Source organism: Geotrypetes seraphini, chromosome 9, assembly GCF_902459505.1.
Source record: "Geotrypetes seraphini chromosome 9, aGeoSer1.1, whole genome shotgun sequence".
Lineage (NCBI taxonomy): Eukaryota > Metazoa > Chordata > Amphibia > Gymnophiona > Dermophiidae > Geotrypetes > Geotrypetes seraphini.
The window spans coordinates 98532653-98554273 of record NC_047092.1 but is presented as its reverse complement, the minus strand read 5'-3'; the positions used below and the strand labels follow the sequence as shown (position 1 = coordinate 98554273).

Below are 21621 nucleotides of genomic sequence, written 5' to 3'. Positions count from 1 at the left end.
GAACGGTGTGGTTCAGCCGAGAGCACTGGCATGGAAGTGTTAAGCGGTACCGAGGGGGGTCGACACCGATGGGATCGGTCGAGGCTCGGACCGGTCCGGTACCGGAAGGTGTGGGGCCAACATCGCCGGCAACAGGTGCTGGAGTTGCTGCTGCAGCTGCTCTTGCAATTGGGCTTGGAGTATGGCCGCGATGCGGTCGTCCAGGGGAGGCACCGGTACCGCTTTTTTCTTCTTCGGTACCATAGGTGCTGCTCCACGCTCTGGCGATGAGGAGGCTGATGACGAGGCACTCACCGATATCGGAGCGGAGCATTTGCGGGGTCGGCACGGTGCCGGGAGGACCGGAGTCGCAGCCGTGGCAGGAGGGCGCTCAAGGGAAGTGGAAGGCTTCTTAGCCGGCTTACCTGGGGCCAGCGACCCTGAAGAAGGATCCGGTGGCGTCGTAGTCGGTGCCGACTTTTGAGGTGCCGTCGACGTCGCGGCAGGTTCCATGGCAGATCCGGTACCGAAAATAATATTTTGCTGGATCTGCCTATTTTTCAATGTGCGCTTTTTAAGAGTAGCACAGCGGGTGCAGGTGTCAGCCCGATGATCCGGACCCAAGCACTGCAGGCGCCAATTGTGCGGGTCGGTGAGAGAGATCGGGCGTGCACACCGCTGGCACTTCTTAAAGCCCGGCTGAGGGGGCATGAAGGGAAACACGGCCTCCGCAAAATCGAAGACGGAGGCCTGTATGGTGGCAACAGGCCCCGCCGGGGCCGGCCTGAAAAAATAAAGAAAACTCGACGAGTTGTTTTTTGTTTTTTTTTGAAAATAAAAAGAGAAGTAACCCGAAGGGAAAATAGAGAAAAAAAAACGAAAAATTACGCGAGCAGGAAGGCAGAAACTGATTTTTCAACGGCCGTTGAAAACACATGCGTCTTCTTCGCTCCGCGGAAACGAAGAAACTGGGGACCACACACTCCTCCGTCGGGCAGGAAGGCACTCGCGCATGCGCGGTGCGGCCAACTAGAACTTTCTAGTTAAAAGTGTCCGTACCGGGGCTCCGTCGGTGACGTCACCCATGCGTTAAGAATATGCTGCCTGCTTGTCCTGGGATAAAAATAGTTAATGACAATTTTGCATAAGGTGTGACATAGCTCTAGCAATTTTCAGAGCACCCTCTGGAGAGTCAAAATGTTCTGAGACTAGAACGTACATATCAGGGTGTCGGGGAAGGTAGCAGACTGCAAGCACACACCACAAAGCTAGGAGGAAAAAGTGGACGGAGCCAGCTGAGTGACCAAAATTAACACCTACAAAGCTGCAGAAATAAGGTCCTGAAAAGCTTTAGACTCAAATAAGCAAAGGATCGTGATAACATTTCCAGGCTCCAAAAACCCCAGACAGAACCATAGATCCAGTACACAGTCCCTGATCTCCTGCCCCAGAAAGCACTGCATCTGCAATTAAGGGGTCAGGAAGCAATAATCCGCATCAGGATCCCCGCAGACCAGGGTTAGGCAGTGCAAGCTCAGTAACCAGGTGAAGCAAGGAAATGTCCCAAGGGAGCAATGCCACAGAGACACCATGAAGGTGGATTGGGACTGCGTAATGGCAGAATACTGTTTCTAAGATTTAGACCACAAAAATTTCAAACGTCAGAAGAAAGTGTCCGGCTCCTGGGGTTTAGAGTTACCTTAGGTGACTAAAATTTGCATTTCGTAGGCTATGAAGGATCTGCAGCATGGCAGATGGAAGAATTACCAGATGTGCCAAGCCCTGAAAGTCATGAGGGATGCCCCGCCAGGCTAGCTGAGCATTTGGTCATCTGCTTCAGAAGGGGAGAGGCTAAGTTGGACGCTGAGGCTTCCCATGGTTGCCACACAGCATGTGACACAATAATGCTCTAAATACAGTAAATTTGCATAATCCTGACAAGAATTCACATGAGGAGAGCCCAAAGACTACATCCCAGCAGGTTTCCAGGCAAAATTTGTAGTTTTGTAGAAGCAGGGAGCTTTAGGAAAAAAAACAAAAACCCACAAAAATCCAAGATTATCACTGTCAAGAAATTTGAACCAAAATCACAATATTTTTCACACTTCCCAAACTATAAAAATGGTGATTTTAGGATTTTTCAGGCTGGGGAACATCCAGAAACATTCAAAACCTCACTTTTCAAACCTCCCCCGATGACTCTCACAGGCTGTCAGAGCAGTTGTTTTGCAACCTGCTTTGCAACCTGCTTTCAGCTCTCTTACAGTAGTTGGATGAGAAATTTCACTGCAACAATGCTGGGAATGGTTCTGGAAAGTTGATCTTTGGGCTGCCAGTCAGGCTTTTATGTCTGACTACACCTCCACTCTTAAAGACCACCGAATGTGCATCGGGGCAGGCAGAGGCGCGATGACACCCTGTGAGACACTGCTGAGCTTCCTAAGGGTGCCTAACAGCCTGTACTCAACCCCTGATTAACAGGAGATGAGACCACCTCAGGGATGGCCCTGAGCTCCAGCAAAACTTTGCAGACTAGCTAACAGGTACTCAGTGGGATTGGCCTGTGAGCTACAGACCGAAGTCTGTGAATTCTCAAAAGCAGGCAGAGCTTCATATTCACTTCAAACACTCGGTCTACCTGTGCTTGAATAGTTTGGCTCCTGTAAGTTTGGTGGGTATTATTCAAGCTTATGTCCTTTTAACCAAGTTGCACTCTGTCCATCATGGCGACTTGTTTGTTCCATCGGTAAGGGAATTGAGATTGAATACCTCATGTGCAACTATGTTTTCTTGTAGGGGCCTTCGGGAATGGAACCGCCTACCTTTGCACATTAGAAAGCAAAGCAATCTTGAGGCATTTAAGAAATTACTAAAGAGGCATTTATTTTGCAAGATGAAATATGGGCATTAAGAAATTTGTATTTCATGAAAGCACTGGTCGCTTACCTTGATTGTTTTATATGTATTTTATGTTTTTTTATTATGTATGTGTATATTGTGAGCTGCCTTAGGAAAGGCGGGTTATAAATAAAATAAAACAAAATAAACTACCCGTAAAGGGGACAAACTTAGATTGAATTAAAATAATAAAATGGGGAGAGCAGAACAAATACTCTTGCAGGCAAGCATGCAGAAAGCATAATTATTTACCATAATAGGTGTCTGGGAACAGCAGACAGATATTCTTGCATGTAGGTGACACCATCTTTGAAGCCCAGTATGGACAGTGTTAAAAGTGAACTGTCACTTTAAGTTTTAAGAAACTTCTCGACTACCCACACCAAGCATTCACGAGTTCCTTCCTGTGGTTCCTCAGTTCTGTAAGCAAGCTAAGAAACCAACCAGGGGAGGTGGGAGGAATGTGAGAATATATGCCTGCTGTCCCCAGAAAACACCTGTTACGGTAAGTAACTGTGTTTTATCCTAATACAAGCAGGAAGCATATCCTCACATTTGGGACTCCCTAGCTGAACATAATAGAATGGAGGGAGAGTTGGCCATTAAGAAGGAAATAAATTCTGTTAATACTGCTTGGCCGAAATGACCATCTCATCTGGAATAGGATTCTAGACAGTAGTGAGATGTGAACGTGTGAACTGAGGACCAAGTAGCTGCTTTGCAAATTTCATTAATGGGAGTGGAACATAAGAAAGCTACTGATGCTGCCATAGTTCTGACTTTGTGTGCTGTTACACAACCCTCGAGCTGCAGCCCAGCCTGAGCATGCCAGAAAAAAATACAGGTCGCTAGCCATGTGGAAATAGTTCTTTTGGTTTCAGGCTTGCCCAATCTGATAGGATCAAAGGAGATGAACAGGTGAAGTCCTGTGTGGCTTAGTTCATTGTATGTAGTAAGCAAAGGCACATTTACAGTTCATGGTGTAGAGAGCTGTTTCTTCAGGATGAGGCTTTGGGAAGAAAACTGGTAGCACAATTGATTGATTGAGATGAAATTCCACTTATCACAATGGAATACTGTGAACAGTGGATCCGACACCAATGCTTGGAGTTCACTCACTTGACAAGCAGAAATGAGAGAAATAAAGAAGACCATTCTCCAAGTGAGAAACTTGAGGTGAGGAGAAGCCATTGGTTCAAATGGTTTCATCAAAATGGCTAGGACTATATTAAGATCCCAGACAACTGGAGGTGGCTTGAGTGGAGGAACGGAATTGAAAAGTTCCTTCATAAATCTGGAAACAAGAGGATAAGAGGTCAGAGATTTATTGTTGACAGGAACGTGGAAAGCACTAATAGCACTGAGGTGAACTCTGACAGAAATAGTTTTTAGGCCAGAATTGGAAAGATGGAGAAGATAATCCAATACTGATGATAAAGTTGAAGATGGAGCATCTTCGTAGTGGAGAGTATACCACGTATTGAAACGTGTCCATATCTGTTGATAACATTGATGAGTAGAGGGCTTTCTAGAAGCAGCTATAATGGCTTGTAGTGCATCAGACAAATTAGGATCTGCTGAAATCAGGCGGAGAGGTACCAAGCAGTGAGGTGTAACAATTTCATGTTGGGATGTAAAAGATACCCTTGACTCTGAGTGAGCAGAGATGGAAATATTTGAAAGGGAACTGGATCCCTGGCACTTAGCTGAAGTAGAAGGGAGTACCAAGGTTGTCTGGTCCACCGAGGAGCAATCAGGATCATGGCGGCTAACTCTGTCTTGAGTTTAACTAACATCTTGAGAATGAGAGGGATTGGTGGAAATGCATATAGGAACATGTCTGTCCAATCCAGAAGAAAAGCATTTGCTTCCAGACATTGAGAAGAATACTGCCTGGAACAGTATTGAGGCAATTTGTGATTATGGGGAGAGGCAAACAGATCTATCTGAGGAGACCCCCATAGTAAAAAAATGTTGCATAATACTTTGGAGTTGAGGGTGCACTTGTGTGGTCAAAAATCTGCTTAATTTGTTGGCTAGAGTGTTCTGTGACCCTTGTATATATATATATGGCCTTGAGAAATATGTTTCGAGCAATCACCCATTTCCAAATGTACTTGGCTTCTTTTCAGAGAGGGAGAGAGCCAATTCATCCTTGTTTGTTGATGTAATACATCGCTACTTGATTGTCTGTGCAAACTAGGAGGACTTGATTTTAAAGACTGCTCTGCTTTCAGAGCAGTCTTTAAAATCAAGTCCTCCTAATTTGACAGCTCTCAGCTCTAATAGGTTGATGAGTAATGTTTTTTCTTGAGCAGACCAGCGACCTTGTGTGTGAAGCATACATGGACACGTCTGTGGTGAGCACTTTCTGATGTGGAGGGATGTGAAATACTAGATCCCTGGAAAGACTGGGCAGATCCATCCACCACTGAAGCGATCGACGAAGAGGCGAGGTAATTGTAATCCTTTGACAGAAAGGATCGAGAGCCTGAGATCATTGAGATGCTAGGGTTCACTAAGCTGTTCTGATATGAAGCCTTGCAAAAGGGGTAACATGGACTATGGAGGGCATGTACACCAAAAGGCAAATCATTTGTCTGGCTGAAATGGTTTATAGAAGAGAAACTTGCTTGCAAAGATAAAGCAAAGTGTCCTGTCTTTGTTGAGGTAGAAAAGTCCGTAGTTGAACACTGTCAGGAATGGCTCCTATGAATTGCAGTTTTTGGGATGGTTGAAGTTGAGACTTTGGAAAGTTGACTTCAAACCCTAGTTGTTAAAAGTTGACTTCAAATCCTAGTTGTTGAAGAAATGTTATTATCAACTGTGTTGTGGAAAGCACTTCTTGAGGCGAAGCAGCTTTTATTAACCAATTGTCTAGATATGGAAAACTTAAAACCTATGAATGTGCAGGGCTACTGCCACAACCACTAGGCACTTGGTAAATGCTCTTGGGGAAGAAGTCAGGCTAAATGGCAGAACTTTGTACTGGAAATGTTGGTGAGCTACACAAAAGCATAGACACTTCCTATGAGCAGTGTCTATGAAGATGTATGTAGGTCTCTTTGAGGTCTAGAGAACATAGCCATTCGTTTTGTTCCAGAAGAGGGTATAGAGTCCTCAAAGATAACATGCAAAACTTTTCTTTGTTTAGATATTTGTTTACGTCATGGAGATCAAGAATTGGTAGAAGACCTCCCGTCTTCTTTGGAATTATAAAATACCTGGAGTAGAACCCCTGATTTTTCTGAGAAGTAGGAAATACTTCTATGGCATTTACTCGAAAGGGTCCAGAAAAAAGCGACAAAAATGCTTAAGGGACAAAAAAGCGACAAAAATGCTTAAGGGACTGGAGGAGTTGCCATACAATGAGAGGCTCGAGAAACTGGGCCTCTTCTCTCTTGAAAAGAGGAGACAGAGGGGACATGATCGAAACATTCAAGATATTGAAAGGAATTGACTTAGTAGAGAAAGAGAGATTGTTTACCCTCTCCAAGGTGAAGAGAACAAGAGGGCACTCGCTAAAGTTAAAAGGGGATAGATTCTGTACAAACGTAAGGAAGTTCTTTTTCACCCAGAGAGTGGTAGAAATCTGGAACGCTCTTCCAGAGGCTTTTAATGGAGAAAGCACCCTTCAGGGATTCAAGAAAAGGTTAGATAAGTTCCTGCTGGACCAGAACATACACAGGTAAGACTAGACTCAAATAGGGCACTGGTCTTTGACCCAAGCGCCGCCACGTGAGCGGACTACTGGGCATGATGGGACTACTGATTTGACCCAGCAGTGGCAAATATTATGTTCTTATGTAGAAGGGATGCCTGTTGTGATGTGAAAGAGGACTCTATTGAAAGGTGATTTGAAGGTATCGTTACGAAACGGAGTCAGTAATCCTCCCTGATCATCTTGAGAACCCAAGAATCCGTCATGATGAGAGCCCAAAGTCAATGATATAATTGTAGTCGACTTCCGATAGGTTGGGGAAGAGGGTTGAGAGGGAGATATGGTGGTCATGCTCTCTAGAAGCATGTCAAAAAAACAGCTCGCTATTAAGGAGCCAAAGTCTAGGTCTTTTGAGGTCGCTGTTGCTTTTGTCTCTTCTGTGGTAGAGGTTTGGAAGAAGACGATGTTGCAGGATTATCATCTCTTATAAGAATAAGATGCTGGTTTTGGAGTAGATTTAAATTGCTGACTCTTAAGGCTTTGATTTATTCAAAAAGTTCCAGTTTTGCTCATGCTGAGTCAGTTTTTGAATAGCAGCCTCTACTCTATCACCAAAGAGTTCTTCCCCTAGGCATGGAATGTTGGCTAAACAGTCCTGAAGATTAATATCCATGTCATAGATACTGTGGCCGGGCCAGATCCCGAGTAGGTGGGAAACCCCGGCTCGGACCATAGGTAAGATTTTAGGAATGCCTTTTGTATGGTTGGTCAAAGGAAAACCTGGAAACTGGACTTTTCACAAAACTTCACTGTGTTTATTAAAGTAAAAAAAAACAAACACCTCACTGAACTTAACACTTGTCTTAAGCTTAGTCCTTAATTTTGCAGTATATTGTACACAAGTCCAGGGCACGCTTGATGTGCCTCTGCCTAAGACTGCCAAGCTTTGTCAATATACTCAATCAGATAGAACATACTCAATCAGATAGAACACTGGATGCTATCCTACAGACTAAAACTAAACTCAGACAAAACAAAATTCTTCCTAGCAACCCCCAAAGACAAAATCAAAGACACCACAATTCAAGTAAAAGGATCTATTTTCCCCCTTGAACAAACCCTAAAAATCCTGGGAGTCACTCTAGACAAACATCTATCCCTTGAGAAACACACGGATATCACTGTCAGAAAAAGTATCTCAGTGCTCTGGAAACTCCGCACCATAAAAAAATACTTTGACGACACATCATTCCGCCTGCTAGTACAGTCCTCCATCCTCAGCATACTGGACTACTGCAATATCATTTACTTGAGCTCCACAAAGAAAACCATCAGGAGACTCAGAATGATCCAAAACACCGCTGTTCGCCTCATATTCGGCCTGAAAAAATGGGAACACATCACTCCATTCTACCACAAACTCCACTGGCTTCCACTAGAATCCAGAATCTTATTTAAATTTGCCTGCTTTTGGTACAAAACAGTATTTGGTTTATCCCCAAGCTACATCACCCCTCACTTCACCCTGAATCACTGCATCAAAAACTTCCGCAGAACTCAACTTTACGCCTTTCCCTCCCTAAAACTATGCCACTCAAAAAAAAATCCCTCGACAAAACCTTCGCCTTCCAAGCCGCCAAGCTAAATCCATGGCTAGCCCAAATGATCCTCAAGGCCCCAAACTACCTTGGCTTTAGAAAACTACTCAAAACCCACCTCTTCCCAGACAAGGATCCTTAAAGCCCCTTCCTTATTAACCTACACATTCCCCCCCAATGACCCCCCCCCTGCCCTATCACCCCCCAATTTCAACTTTGTTGTTCACAACTTTGATCAATTCCGATATAGAACCGCCTGTAACTCTGTTTAATTGATGTGAACTGCCTAGAACTCTTCCGGGTATGGCGGTATACAAAAATAAAGTTATTATTATTATTTATTGTCAACACATTGGCATAAAAACAAACCAAAAATGCTTCTGCAGTTTCTTCACTGCTTCTGTATTGTCCCCTCTCAGGACTAAGGGCTTCTCCTAGCCAGAGTTGGTTTGTTACCTCACAGCTGGGCACTACAGGTGCCAGCAAGCTTTCTACTATACTTGCAGTAGAAAAAAATACGTTTTTGGCTTTTATTATTTTTCCTCTCTCTCACTCTATCCCTCCCTTTGAAGGACGTTCACAACCTGGACACAGGCTGTGCGGGGCAAACCTCCCTTGCTAAGGTCTTCAGCCCACCTGTACATGCCCCTAACAGCCTGAACTTTCTTTCAAAGGGCAACAAGGAGAACCGAGGTTCTAGGAAATACTTTTCCTTTTCTTAATTGGGCACTGCTGCCATGCCTTTTCCAGCTCAGGACTCAAGATCCATGTCTTCTCCAAACATACATTCTTCAATGTCTTCCTCACTGAGCATTTCCCATGCTGGCTCCAGGGAACTAGGGCTCTCCACTTCTGCCTGTTCCTCCCATCCCCCTCTTTGAATGCCTGCCAGCCTTCTCAAATCATTTTCCCCTTCAGGAACACCTTCCAGCTCCTCACCCCAAAACGTGCTAGGAAAGTTATGGTACTTCCATGGAGGTAATCTCTCTCCCCTGGTGGGTTGGCATCCTGGAAGCTTACTTGGCTGGCTCGTGGAAGAAGGGAGATAGCAGCTATCTTGGTGTGCTGCTGGGCTCCTACAATCAGAAACAGCTGAGCCTCCTCCTCCTCCCTGATAGTAACATAGTAACATAACATAGTAGATGATGGCAGATAAAGACCTGAATGGTCCATCCAGTCTGCCCAACCTGATTCAATTCCTTCTGCCTATTTGAGGTTTGCATGGTTGCAGGGCTCGGTAACCAGCTCCACCCCCTTCTACCTGGATTTCCCTAACCCTGGGAAATGAGTAATAGGGCCTGGCTTGTGGTTTCAGTGCCTTCCCTTCCAGAATTCATGGCTGGCTCTACCCCTGCTTTAACTCCATGCTATTTGGTTGGGCTACCCTGCAGCTTTTACCAGAACAACCGGGCTTTATTTTAGAGCTGACAGCCTTAAGGGTTTGTATTTCTGACTGGTTCCACAGTCTTTTTACCTGTGACAGGAGCTTCCCTGTCACATAACGTAGCCAAGCAAGACACCTCATAGCCAATATGGCCAATGCTCTGGATGCCATATATTTCCTGGTTTGTAGAAGACTATGTGTGGTCTGCTGAAAATCCTCAAGATGTTCTGAAGACATTGTCTTTACTATTAATATTGTAGTTCTATCTGTTATATTATTTTAATTTTTAGTTTTATATGTAAATCGCATAGTTGTTCCTCTATTGCGGTATATCAAATGTTAAATAAACATGGAAATTTGGGATATACTGCTCAAAGTGAGTCAACTTTTTTACAAGATGTTTAAAATAAAATGACATGTAGAAGTTGTAATTGAGCATTCTATTAGCCAACATAGAGTTTTGGTAGTTTTGAAGCATAAACCCCTGATACTGGAGGATTTTATAAGGGCTGACTCTACAAGCAACGATTGGTGGTGTAGTTGCGGTTTGTCAAATCCAGGGCAAGCAATTATTTTGTAGAGTGAATCAATTTTTCTTGGGGCAACAGTAACAGAAGGAGGAATCTCCTAGTTTCAAAAAAGGGCCTGCTTAAGAAGATTATGCAGAGAACTTGATAAGTTCTTTAGGAGGTTCATCATAATCCAAGGAATCAAGGAGTTCTGCCCTGGGCTCAGTGCCAGACTCTAATTTGATTGGAGGGCCTTGCCCATCTGTCTAATGTATTTAGTAAAGGAAAGTCCTTCAGGAGAAGGAGGAGATGGATCTGAAGGTATAACATATGACTCAGGGGCAGACAGAGTGGGCTCACACTCAGAATCAGTATGGTGACATCAGAAACCAGAATCAACTACAGGAACCCCAGGTGATTCTCTTTAAGAAGAATGTAGAGGAGAACAATGAGACTGACAAGACGATGCTTCTCGATGAAGATGATGAATAAGAGTGACAGCAAGCTCTCTTATCCCTAGAAACATGGGATCAATGTGATTCAGATTGACAGTGCCTCAATACAGAGCATCTAGCTGATGAAGAGTGTCGATGCTGCGATGTAGAGTGATGATGTTTCGATGGGGAGCAACGCCATGATGTTGAAGATCAATGTCTCAATTAAGAGCGTCATTGTCTACTGGCAGATTGATGAGAGCTTGCCCAGTGCCTTGATGGAGATCTGGAATTGGTACCTTGTGACCTCGAGTTGCTATGCTTAGGCTGGGCCAGTACCAAGAGAGTCAAAATAAGCACCAGTGTCGAATGTAACTTAAACATGTCACCGATCTCCTTACCACCTGAAAAACTCATTGAGTTACTCTTTTGAGAGCTGCACCAGAATCCTTGGCTCAATGGCCGGTACCACTAGTGTGGCAGGGTGACCTCGAGGAGGATGCACACCCTGAAGGAGAAACAACCTGCAGAGCTGGAGAGCAATGGCACTGACTTTTAGCTAGCATCGAGGGACTTGATGCTATAGAGGCTTTCCCAATGCCGATATCAATGCTGTCACCACCAATACTGCAAGCTTGTAATGTTTTCTGGTGTCCATAGCCAAACCGAAGAGCTTCTCTTGTTGAATGAGACAAGCTTTTAGTGAGCGCTACTATAAGTGCAGGTGTCAACATGATGCTCAGAGCCTCCTTGTTGTATTTAACAGGATACTTTTAATGGAATTGTATGTTTTGTTGTATGTGCTGTGAGCCGCTTAGAACCTCCCCGGAATGGCGGCATATAAATAAAATTATTATTATTAAACACTGCAAACACCAGCTATGTGGGCTAGTGATGGAAATAGTTTGCTGGCACTGACAGCACTTTTTTAACTCCATCAACAATTTTGACATGAATGGAAAAACTGTGGCAGCAAAATTAAACTCAATGATAAAATTGAGGAGAAAAAAAACACCAAAAAATAACACGAAGGCTGAAAAGCCCCACATGAAGGCAGGAGCCCAAGTGAGGAAAACAAATTATTTATTATTTATTTTTTAAGAAAAATAATAATGAGAAAGAAAAGGAAAACAACAACTAAAGGCCAGGTTTAGAAAACAGATATGGGTTGAAGGCAACGCCGACTGGATTAAGCCCCAAAAAAGAACTTCATCGCTTTTCGGAGATTGAAGAACCACAAGCCTACATCAGGAGGGATGGCACTCGCACTTCCACGGTATGGGCAGTCACAAAGTTCCTTAAAACTTAAAGTGACAGTTCACTTTTAACACTGTCCATAAAGGGGCTCCATGACATCACTCACATGTGAGACTATGCTGCCTGCTTGTCCTAGGATAAGGAAAAAACTGAAGCTAGAGACCCAAATGAAATACAACAGAGGCAGAGTGAAAAATCCGGAGTGGATTCCTTCTGCAGCAACACGCGGCTATATGGAAATAACCCTACTGTCTAGAACAGTGGTTCCCAAACCTGTCCTGGGGGACCCCCAGCCAGTCAGGTTTTCAAGATATCCCTAATGAATATGCATGAGAGAGATTTGCATACCTGTCACTTCCATTATATGCAAATCTCTCTCATGCATATTCATTAGGGATATCTTGAAAACCTGACTGGCTTGGGGTCCCCCAGGATAGGTTTGGGAACCACTGGTCTAGAATGTCTCACCTATTGCACTGGAAATACTATTATAGTAAACTTTAAAAACAAACAAACACAATTATTGTGCTATTTAGTATACTAATAGGCAGACCACAGAGAAAAAACACTACCTTTGTAAATGCTCCTAGTCCTCCTGTAACAGGCTTCGGGTTTTGTACCTTAGAATAACTTCCAATTGGACAAAGAGGTGGCATGGCTGCAAACATTGATTCCTCCTGCTAGAAATAAAGCATGTACATTTGGGTTATAAAAAAAAAATGTGGTTTTGGTTTTACCCAATTACTTTGAAAATTCACATTGTATAACTAATTGTAATTTTACTGATTCCCCCCACCCTAAAAAACATAAAATCAACAGAGATGCTGTACAGGCTTGTGGGGAGGGAAACATGCAGCACGGGCTGGGGGATAGGTGAGTGGGAGGGGAAGACATGCTGCACGGAATGGGGAGAGGGGTTGGGAGGGGAAGACATACTGCACAGACTGGGTAAGGGTGGGAGGGAGAGAGATGTTGCACGGACTAGAAGGGTGGGTGGGAGAGAAAGACATGCAGCACAGTATGGAAGAGTGGGTGGGAGGGAAAGAGATGCTCCACGGGCTGGAAATGAGGGAAGGGAGGGGAAAGCACAGTTACTTACCGTAACAGGTGTTATCCAGGGACAGCAGGCAGCTATTCTCACATATGGGTGATGTCATTGACGGAGCCCGGATGCGGAAGCCTCGCAAGCAGACTTGCTTGAAGAAACTAGAAGTTTTGAGTCAATCGCAACGCACATGCGCGAGTGCCTTCCTGCCCAGCGTAGGGCATGTCTCCTCAGTTCAGATAGTTAGCAGAGAAGCCAATCAGGGGAGGTGGGTGGGTTGTGATAATAGCTTCCTGCTGTCCTTGGAGAACACCTGTTGAGGTAAGTAACTGTGCTTTATCCCAGGCAGCCTATTCTCACATATGGGTGACCTCCAAGCTAACCAGAATGGGATGGTGGGAGAATTGGCAATTTAGGAGAATAAATTTTTTAAAACTGTTTGGCCAAACTGTCCATCCCGTCTGGAGAAAACATCCAGACAATAGTTAAAGTGAAAGTAGCAGCCTTGCAAATTTCCTCAATAGGTGTAGATCTGAGAAAAGCTACTGAAGCTCTGACTTTATGGGTTGTGACTCTACTGTGTAGGGGTAATCCAGCCTTGGCAAAGCAGAATGAGATATAAGCAGCCATCCAGTTGGAGATGGTACGCTTAGAAATAGGATGTCCCAACTTTTTTGGATCGAAGGAGACAAAAAGTTGAAGATTAGTTCTGTGTGGTTTGGTGCATTCCAAATAGAAGGCCAAAGCACACTTACAGTCCACAGTATGAAGAGCTACTTCTCCAGGATGAGAATGAGGTCTTGGAAAAAACACTGGAAGTACAATGGATTGATTGAAATTAAATTCTGAAACCACTTTAGGTAAGAATTTAGGATGAGTATGGAGGACCACCTTGTCATGATGGAAAACTGTGAAAGGTACATCAGCAACAAGAGCTTTCAGCTCACTGACTCTTCGAGCAGATGTGAGGGCAATGAGAAACACCACTTTCCAAGTGAGATACTTCAGATGAGCCTTGTCAATTGGTTCAAATGGAGGCTTCATCAGTTGAGCAAGGACAACATTGAGGTCCCAAAACACAGGAGGTGGTTTGATAGAAGGTTTGACATAGAAATGTCCTTTCATGAATCTGGAAGCCACCGGATGAGCAGACAGGGGTTTCCCTTCAATAGGCTGATGGAAAGCAGCAATTGCACTGAGATGGACTCGGATCAATGTAGACTTGAGGCCAGAAGTCGATAAGTGCAAAAGATAATCCAAAACAGAAGATAAGGAGGAATCTTGGGGCTCCTTATCATGAGAAAAACACCACGTAGAAAATCTAGTCCATTTTTGGTAATAGTATTGTCTAGTGGTAAGTTTTCTAGAAGCCTCTAAAATGTCTCTGACAGGTTGAGAAAACTGAAGAGGAGTCATGTTGAGAGGTACCAAGCTGTCAGGTGTAGAGATGAAGCAGAGATCTCTGGCTCTGTGTAAGCAGAGAAGGAAAAACTGGTAGAAGGTATGGCTCCTTGCTGCTGAGTTGAAGTAGTACCAAGGTTGTCTCGGCTACTGAGGAGCAATCAGAATCATGGTGGCATGATCATTCTTCAACTTGACCAAAGTCTTGAGAATGAGAGGGAATGGAGGAAATGCATAGAGGAAGAGATTTGTCCATTCCAGAACAAAAGCATCTGCCTCGAGGCGATGAGGAGAGTATATCCTGGAGCAGAACTGAGGCAGTTTGTAGTTGTGGGGAGCTGCAAAGAGGTCTATCTGAGGCGTTCCCCAATGTGAAAAAATGTGATGAAGAGGCGAGGAATGGAGAGTCCATTTGTGAGGTTGCAGAAGACAACTCAAGTTGTCCGCCAAGCAATTTTTCGCCCCTTTGATGTAGACAGCTTTGAGGAAGGTATTGTGGCAGATCGCCCAGTCCCAAACCTTCAGAGCTTCTTGACAAAGGGAGGCAGATCCCGTCCCTCCCTGTTTCTTGACATAATACATGGCGACTTGATTGTCTGTCTGAATGAGGACTACTTGGTTGTGTAGATGTTGAAAAGTGTTGATAGCCTTGAAAATCACTCTGAGTTCCAACAGATTGATGTGACATTGACGATCCGTACTGGTCCGTACTTGGGAACGGAGACCATCGAGATGAGCGCCCCAAGCGTAGGTCAAAGAATCTGTCATGAGGACCTTCTGATGAGGGGGCGTTTGTAAAAGCAAGCCTTTAGAGAGATTGGAAGAGAGCATCCACCAACGGAGAGACTGCTTCAATGAAGGAGTGACTTATGTGTCGAGAAAGTGGGTTGCAAACCTGCATCCATTGATATGCCAGGGTCCACTGAGGAATTCTGAGGTGAAGTCTGGCAAAAGGAGTCACATGTATTGTGGAGGCCATGTGACCCAGGAGAACCATCGCGTGTCTCGAAGAGCGGGAAGACACTGTATGACAGAGTTGAAGAAGAGCTTCCGGATGTTGTTGTGGGAGGAATGCACTGAGTTGGACAGTGTCCAGAACAGCTCCAATGAATTGTAGATTCTGTGAGGGCTGAAATTGAGATTTGAGAAAGTTGATTTCAAATCCCAAACTTTGTAGGAACCAGGTAGTCCGTTGGGTCGCTACAATAACCCCCTGAGATGTTGAATCTTTGATGAGCCAGTCGTCGAGGTAGGGAAATAGCTGAAGACCATGGTTCCTTAGAGCTGCTGCTACCACTACCAGGCACTTGGTGAACCCTGGGAGATGAAGCCAGGCCGAAGGGCAGCACTCTGTATTGAAAATGTAGATTCCCCATCCGAAATCTGAGGTATTGACGGGAGGCCGGATGAATGGGAATATGAGTGAAGGCCTCCTTGAGATCCAGAGAGCATAACCAGTCGTTCTGCTCGAGAAGGGGATAAAGAGATGCCAGGGACAACATTTGAAATTTTTCTTTGACCAAAAATTGGTTGAGAGCCCTGAGATTCAGAATGGGCCACAGATCGCCTGTCTTCTTTGGAACAAGGAAGTAACGGGAGTAAAAAACCCTGTTCTGCTATTCCAAAGGAACTGGTTCGATGGCATGGAGATGAAGCAGAGCTTGAACTTTCTGAAGAAGGGCGGTCTGGGATGGACTGGAAGGATACTCTCTTGGAGGAAACTCTGGAGGAACCTGAGTGAAATGAAGAGAGTATCCTTCCTTGATGATGGTTAACACCCAGAGGTCGGATGTAATTGTTGTCCATCGGTGGTAAAAATGATGGAGATGACCTCCTACAGGGGGAAAAGAAGTCAGAGTCAGAACGGTGGAGGTTATGCTCTGTTTTAAACAGTCAAAAAGGCTGAGTAGCCTTAGGTGCAGCAGAAGGTTGAGATTTTTGTTGTTTCTGAGGCTGCTATTTCTTAGTAGCAGGGCGATTGTAAGGAGCCGTCCTCAGAGCAAAATGCCTCTGATATATAGGAGGAGGGCGTGTAGGTTTGGCAGGAGCTGGCTTTGGCTTAGGTCTGACAATAGAAGCAAAGGATTTTTCATGTTCAGACTATTTCTTGGTGGCTGCCTCGATAGATTCATCAAAGAGGTCATTGCTTGCACAAGGAATATTAGCCAAGTGGTCCTGAAGATTAGGGTCCATGTCAATGGTACGAAGCCAGGCAAGGCGATGCATTGCTACAGAGCAAGCAGCTGCCCGGGCAGACAACTCGAAGGCATCATATGACAACTGAAGGAGATGTAATCTGAGTTGTGATAAAGAAGCAATGACTTCTTGAAATTCAAAGTGTTTTTGAGTATCCAAATAACTCAAAAATTTAGGTAAAAGAGTTATGAGGAACTCAAAATAAGTAATAAAATGAAAATTATAATTAAGGACTTTAGAGGACATCATGAATTTTGATAGATGCGAAGTCCGAATTTGTCCATAGTTTTCCCTTCCCTTCCAGGAGGAACTGTGGCATAAACCTTGGAAGGATGGGACCTCTTTAAGGATGACTCCACAAGCAGGGATTGATGAGATAACTGTGAGTTGTCAAACCATTTGCAATGGAGAGTTTTATACTTAGAGTCCAATTTGCCTGGAACAGCTGGAATGGTATAAGGGGTCTCCAGGCATCTGGCAAAAGTCTGAGACAAAAGCTTGTGAAGAGGAAGCTTAAGTGACTCTGCCGGAAGTTGAGGTAAATGCATGACTTTGAGATACTCCTTAGAGTATTTGAAACCAGCATCTAATTGAAGATCCAAGTCCACAGCCATCTGACGAAGAAAAGATGAAAAAGATAGCTGATCCGCCAATGCTTTGCCTCGAGAAGGACTCGAGGTTGTCGAGACAGCCTGGGTCGAAGATGAAGCTTCGGCAGGAAAAAAGGCATCAAAAGAATATGGAAACTTGGACGAAGCAATCGAAACCGCTGCATCCTCAAGGTGTGGAAGTGGAGACCTCGATCGAGGAGTCGGCGGTCTAGTCGAAGTAGGAGTAGATCGAGGCTTAGTTGAAGAGGGACGTTCCTTAGAAGAAGAACTATGCCTGGAAGTATGCCTCGATGAAAGCCTCGATCGTCGGTGAGAACGGTGCTTGGAAGCAGATCTTGAAGATCGAGGAGACTTCACCTCGGAGACAGAAGCAGCCGATGCCACCAAGCTCCAGAGATCCAAGCTCCAGAGGCTTGATGGAGGAACCTCGATGCACTCCCAAAGACTCTGCTCCTTGTATAGAGTGTGAGGATTCCTGCTGAGGCACTTGCAAAGATTCTGCTCCTTGCTTTACGTGCTTAGATGCCAGATCAGACACTCGCAGAGAATCTGCTCCCTGCAAAGAGTGTGCAAGCTCAGATTGAGGCAAAGGAAGCGGCTCGACCTCGCGGGAGTCTGCAGAATGCCCAGGCTGGATGAGAGAAAGAAGATTTGGTCCCTTATTAGTAAGGAACTGAATTAATTGCTTCTCCAAAATGGTCTGGAAAGAAGCCGGCAAGGATGGATCCGTGTCTGAAACCGGACCACCTGCTTTGGCTGGAGGTTCCACCGAGGCAGTGTAAATGTGCTTCGACTTGGAAGTTTTAGGCACCTTAAGCACCACCGCTGGAACTTTCTGCTGAGCTATCTGACCTGAGGATACAGGGGAAGATACAGCAGAAGTCGTCGAGGAGAGAGCCGCTGCAAACGACGAAGGTCTGATGAGGCTTGAGGTGGAAGCAGTAGAATCAGGAGAAGTCTCGGTCGAAGGTGAGGCCGAGGTCGCCTTCGAAGTTGAGGGATTAGAGGAAGAATCCATCCCGAAGAGCTTCTCCACCAAAAGACGACGACGTTTAAGGGCTCGAGGTTTAAGAGTAGCACAGAGCTCAAGAGTTCGGTTGATGATCCGGCCCAAGGCACTTGAGGCACCAACGGTGTGGGTCCATGAGGGAAATTGCACGCTGGTACTGGCTACACTTCTTGAAGCCCATTGCTGGCCGGGACATAGGAGGAAAAACGGCCGCCGCAAAATCGAAGCTACTGGGCTGCGGCCAAGTGGAAGAAAAGTCATTTAAAAAAATAAATAAATAAATAAAAGAAAGAAAAGTAAAAAAACAACGATTCGTGAAGAAAAAAACACAAACCATGGTGTAGAGAAGGCATGAAGTAACCGAGTTAAACACAGAGAGTCAAAGACGGACTTTTCGGCTGCGCAGAAAACTGAGAACTGAGGAGACGCGCCCTAAGCTGGGTGGGAAGGCACTCATGCATGCGCGGTGCGGTTGACTCAAAACTTCTAGTTTCTTCAAGCAAGTCTGCTTGCGAGGCTTTCGCATCCGGGCTCTGTCGGTGATGTCACCCATATGTGAGAATAGGCTGCCTGCTTGTCCTGGGATAGAGATGTTGCATGGGTTGGAAAGGTGGAAACGGATGGAAACAAATGCTGTATAGGTTGAGGGGATAGAAAGGGACGGAAAAAGATGCTGCACAAGCTGGGGAGATGGAAAGGGACAGAAAAAGATGCTGCACAAGCTGGGGGGATGGAAAGGGATGTTGCATGGGATGAAGGGATGGAAAGGGAAGGAGAGAAAGATTGCATGGGCTGGAAGGGTGGGTTGGAGGGAGAGAGAGACTGCATGGGCTGGAAGGGTGGGTGAGAGGGAAATAGAGGCTGCACGGACTGGAAAGGAGGGGATGAAAACACAGATGCTACACGGGCTGAAAGGGAGGGAAACAAAGATGCTGCATGGGCTGGAAAGGTGGAAAGAATGGGAAACAGATGCTGTATAGGTTAGGGGATGAAAAAAGTGGGAAATAGATGCTGTAAGAGCTTGGGGGATGGAAAGGGAGGGAAAAAGATGCTGTACAAGCAAGGGGCTGGAGATGGAGAAAAAGAGATGATATATGAGCTGGAAGGGTGGGCAGGAGGGAAAGAGATGCTGCACGGACTGGAAAGGTGGGAAATAGATATTGCATGGGCCAGAAAGGTGGGAAGAGAAGGAAACTGAGATCTTGCAAGTGCTGGAAAGGTAGAAAGGGAGGAAAACAGAGATGCTGCCCGGGCCGATAATATACAAACTCTTTGCACAATTAATCCTACTAATCAGACATTAATGAGAAGCTTATAAAAGTGACAACATGGTTAACCAACAACAAATGGATTCTAAATACAAACAAGTGTAAAACTCTTATTTAGTAAGACTGAAAATCTAGCACTGTAGACACCAATTTTACTTAAAGGTAAACCCATTCCACAAGTTATCTCTACAAAAGGTTTTGGGGTTATTCTTGATAATGGTCTTACATTTACAAATCAAATTTCTGCTGCAATACAAAGTTATTTTATAAATTACGGCTTATATATATATTCTGTTTGTAATTTACTACATCCTACGGCACTTAAGTAAAGACAGAACAAATTGGAGAATAAAATTAAAAGACTATAAAAATCTTATAGCATCCAAACGCACCAACTTCTACGCTCTAAAAATTGGCTCCCCTTACCTCGATATCAAAAATCTTTTCAAAATAGTCAACAACCTCTTTGACATTCAGACCCTAACCCGTCCCACCTCTGAATCCCCTCCTCCAGCCAAAGCCCTAGCTGAGTTCTTCAACAGCAAAATCTCCAATTTGAGATCCTCCCTTTCGGGTGCCACTGCCAACCAGTTGCTCAGGCTTCTGATGAACCTAGAGCGGACCTTCTCTGGAACAACTTCACAATCCCAACCTGGCAACAATTCTCTACACTCTACTCAAAATACGCCAACTCCCACTGCAAACTAGACGAGTGCCCACCCAACGTAATGAAAGTTGCTCCGGTCATCTTCTAAGCCGAGTTACACACCTGGCTCTCTTCCCTTTTACTATCGGGAACTTTCCCTGAGGACCTAGGACAAATCCTAATTGCCCCGATTGTAAAAAGCCACAAGGAACCTATTAGCCTGACATCAAATTACAAAAGCACAAAAGAAACTAATCCTCTGGACTATTCAGTAGCCAATAAGTCCAAAAATCTATAAATAAACCAGTAATTGGCTTGACTGGAGAATTTCCTGCAGGAAGATTGTTGCAACTTGAAAAAATAATCTTGCAAAAACAATTATATAATATATTCTTAAGAAAATGATATAATATAATGTAAAGTATGAGAGGCCTCAGTATGAGCTCTTGGAATACAATCGAAAGACATTGAGCTCGGGCAGTGACTCATGAATGACTAGCATCAGACCGAAGTCTCAATAAGCACTGCTTCATACATCATTAGGTCCTTGCTGTGCAAACCACGCTGGAATAAAGTGCTAAGATATTCAAGTATAAACAATCGTCTCTGGGAAAAAACACTTACAAAACTATATGATAACTCCCAAGAAACTACCTGTGTTAAAGTGCAAATGCAAATACATATATAAAAGTTCTTTATAAATAGAAAATTGATAAAATGATAGAAGTCCCCTCAAACATTAATAGTGTGACAAAAAATAAATAAATTAATACAGTCATGTGATACGGTCATACAATAAATATTCTAGAGAATGTAATCCTAATACTATTCTAAAATCCTAAAAAGCACACATACATGCCTGACTTCGCTAAGATGTAAAAAGATATAGAACACATTACAGAGCAAGCATAAAGAGAGCATATAAACAAACACTAACGCTGTGAATTCATAAATATCATTAAAATCACATCACTTAACACACTATCCTATATAATAAAGAGCTAGCCGCGCATGCGCACTCCTATTTGCATGTTCTGTGCGGTGTAGGTCTGTGGCTGCAGGAGTGCGCATGCACGAGTCCCCTGCCTTGGCCGCGGCTTGAGGCGTATGCGCCAGTTAGCTGCATCGGGCGACAGGAGCGGATGGCGGGAGGAGGGCTCATGGTCCTGCCGCCGCTGCCGCTCCTGTTCACAGCGGCCTGCACGTCGCCGACTCACCCCCTCCAGCAACAACCGCTACCGCTCCTGTTCTTCCCCTCCCTCCAGTCACCGCTGCCATTCCTATTTAAAACGGCCTGCTGAGGTTCACGGCCGGCTGATGCGAACCTCGCAGGCCGCTCTCCACGTGGTAGCACGTTCGAGTCAGAGGGAACATGCTACTGAGGTGAACAGCGGCCTGCGAGGTTCGCTACAGCCGGCCGCGAAATTCAGCAGGCCGTTTTAAATAGGAATGGCAGCGGTGACTGGAGGGAGGGGAAGAGGAAAAAGAAGGGCCATGGAGCAGGCAGGAAAGGGGGCTGTTCTGGTGGGAGGGTTGTGCTGAGTGCAGATAGCGGAGAGTTGGGCCAACCTCTCCTTCCTCACCGACGCCAAAGAAGCTGCAGGCCCCACTCCATGTCGCGCTCTGAGCACTCACGATTGGCTGAAGGGTGTCATGCCAGTGCTGCAGGTACAGGGGGATGCTTTTGTTGGAGAGGTGTGCTGGGGGGTAGACAGCTTTGCTCGG

The 21621-nt window shown here is 44.9% G+C and overlaps 1 protein-coding gene across 9 annotated transcripts in view; it reads right to left on the bottom strand.

Annotated features, from left to right (window-relative positions):
- The window catches only part of YEATS2 (YEATS domain containing 2), a 1675245-nt gene that overhangs the window by 706651 nt on the left and 946973 nt on the right, over positions 1 to 21621 (bottom strand). For 8 of the 9 annotated variants that reach the window (XM_033957686.1, XM_033957691.1, XM_033957693.1 and 5 more), the window contains one exon: positions 12293 to 12400. In XM_033957686.1, coding sequence (XP_033813577.1) covers positions 12293 to 12400 — 108 coding nt within the window. The remainder of the gene's footprint in view (positions 1 to 12292; positions 12401 to 21621) is intronic. The other variant, XM_033957687.1, reaches the window with a different exon arrangement.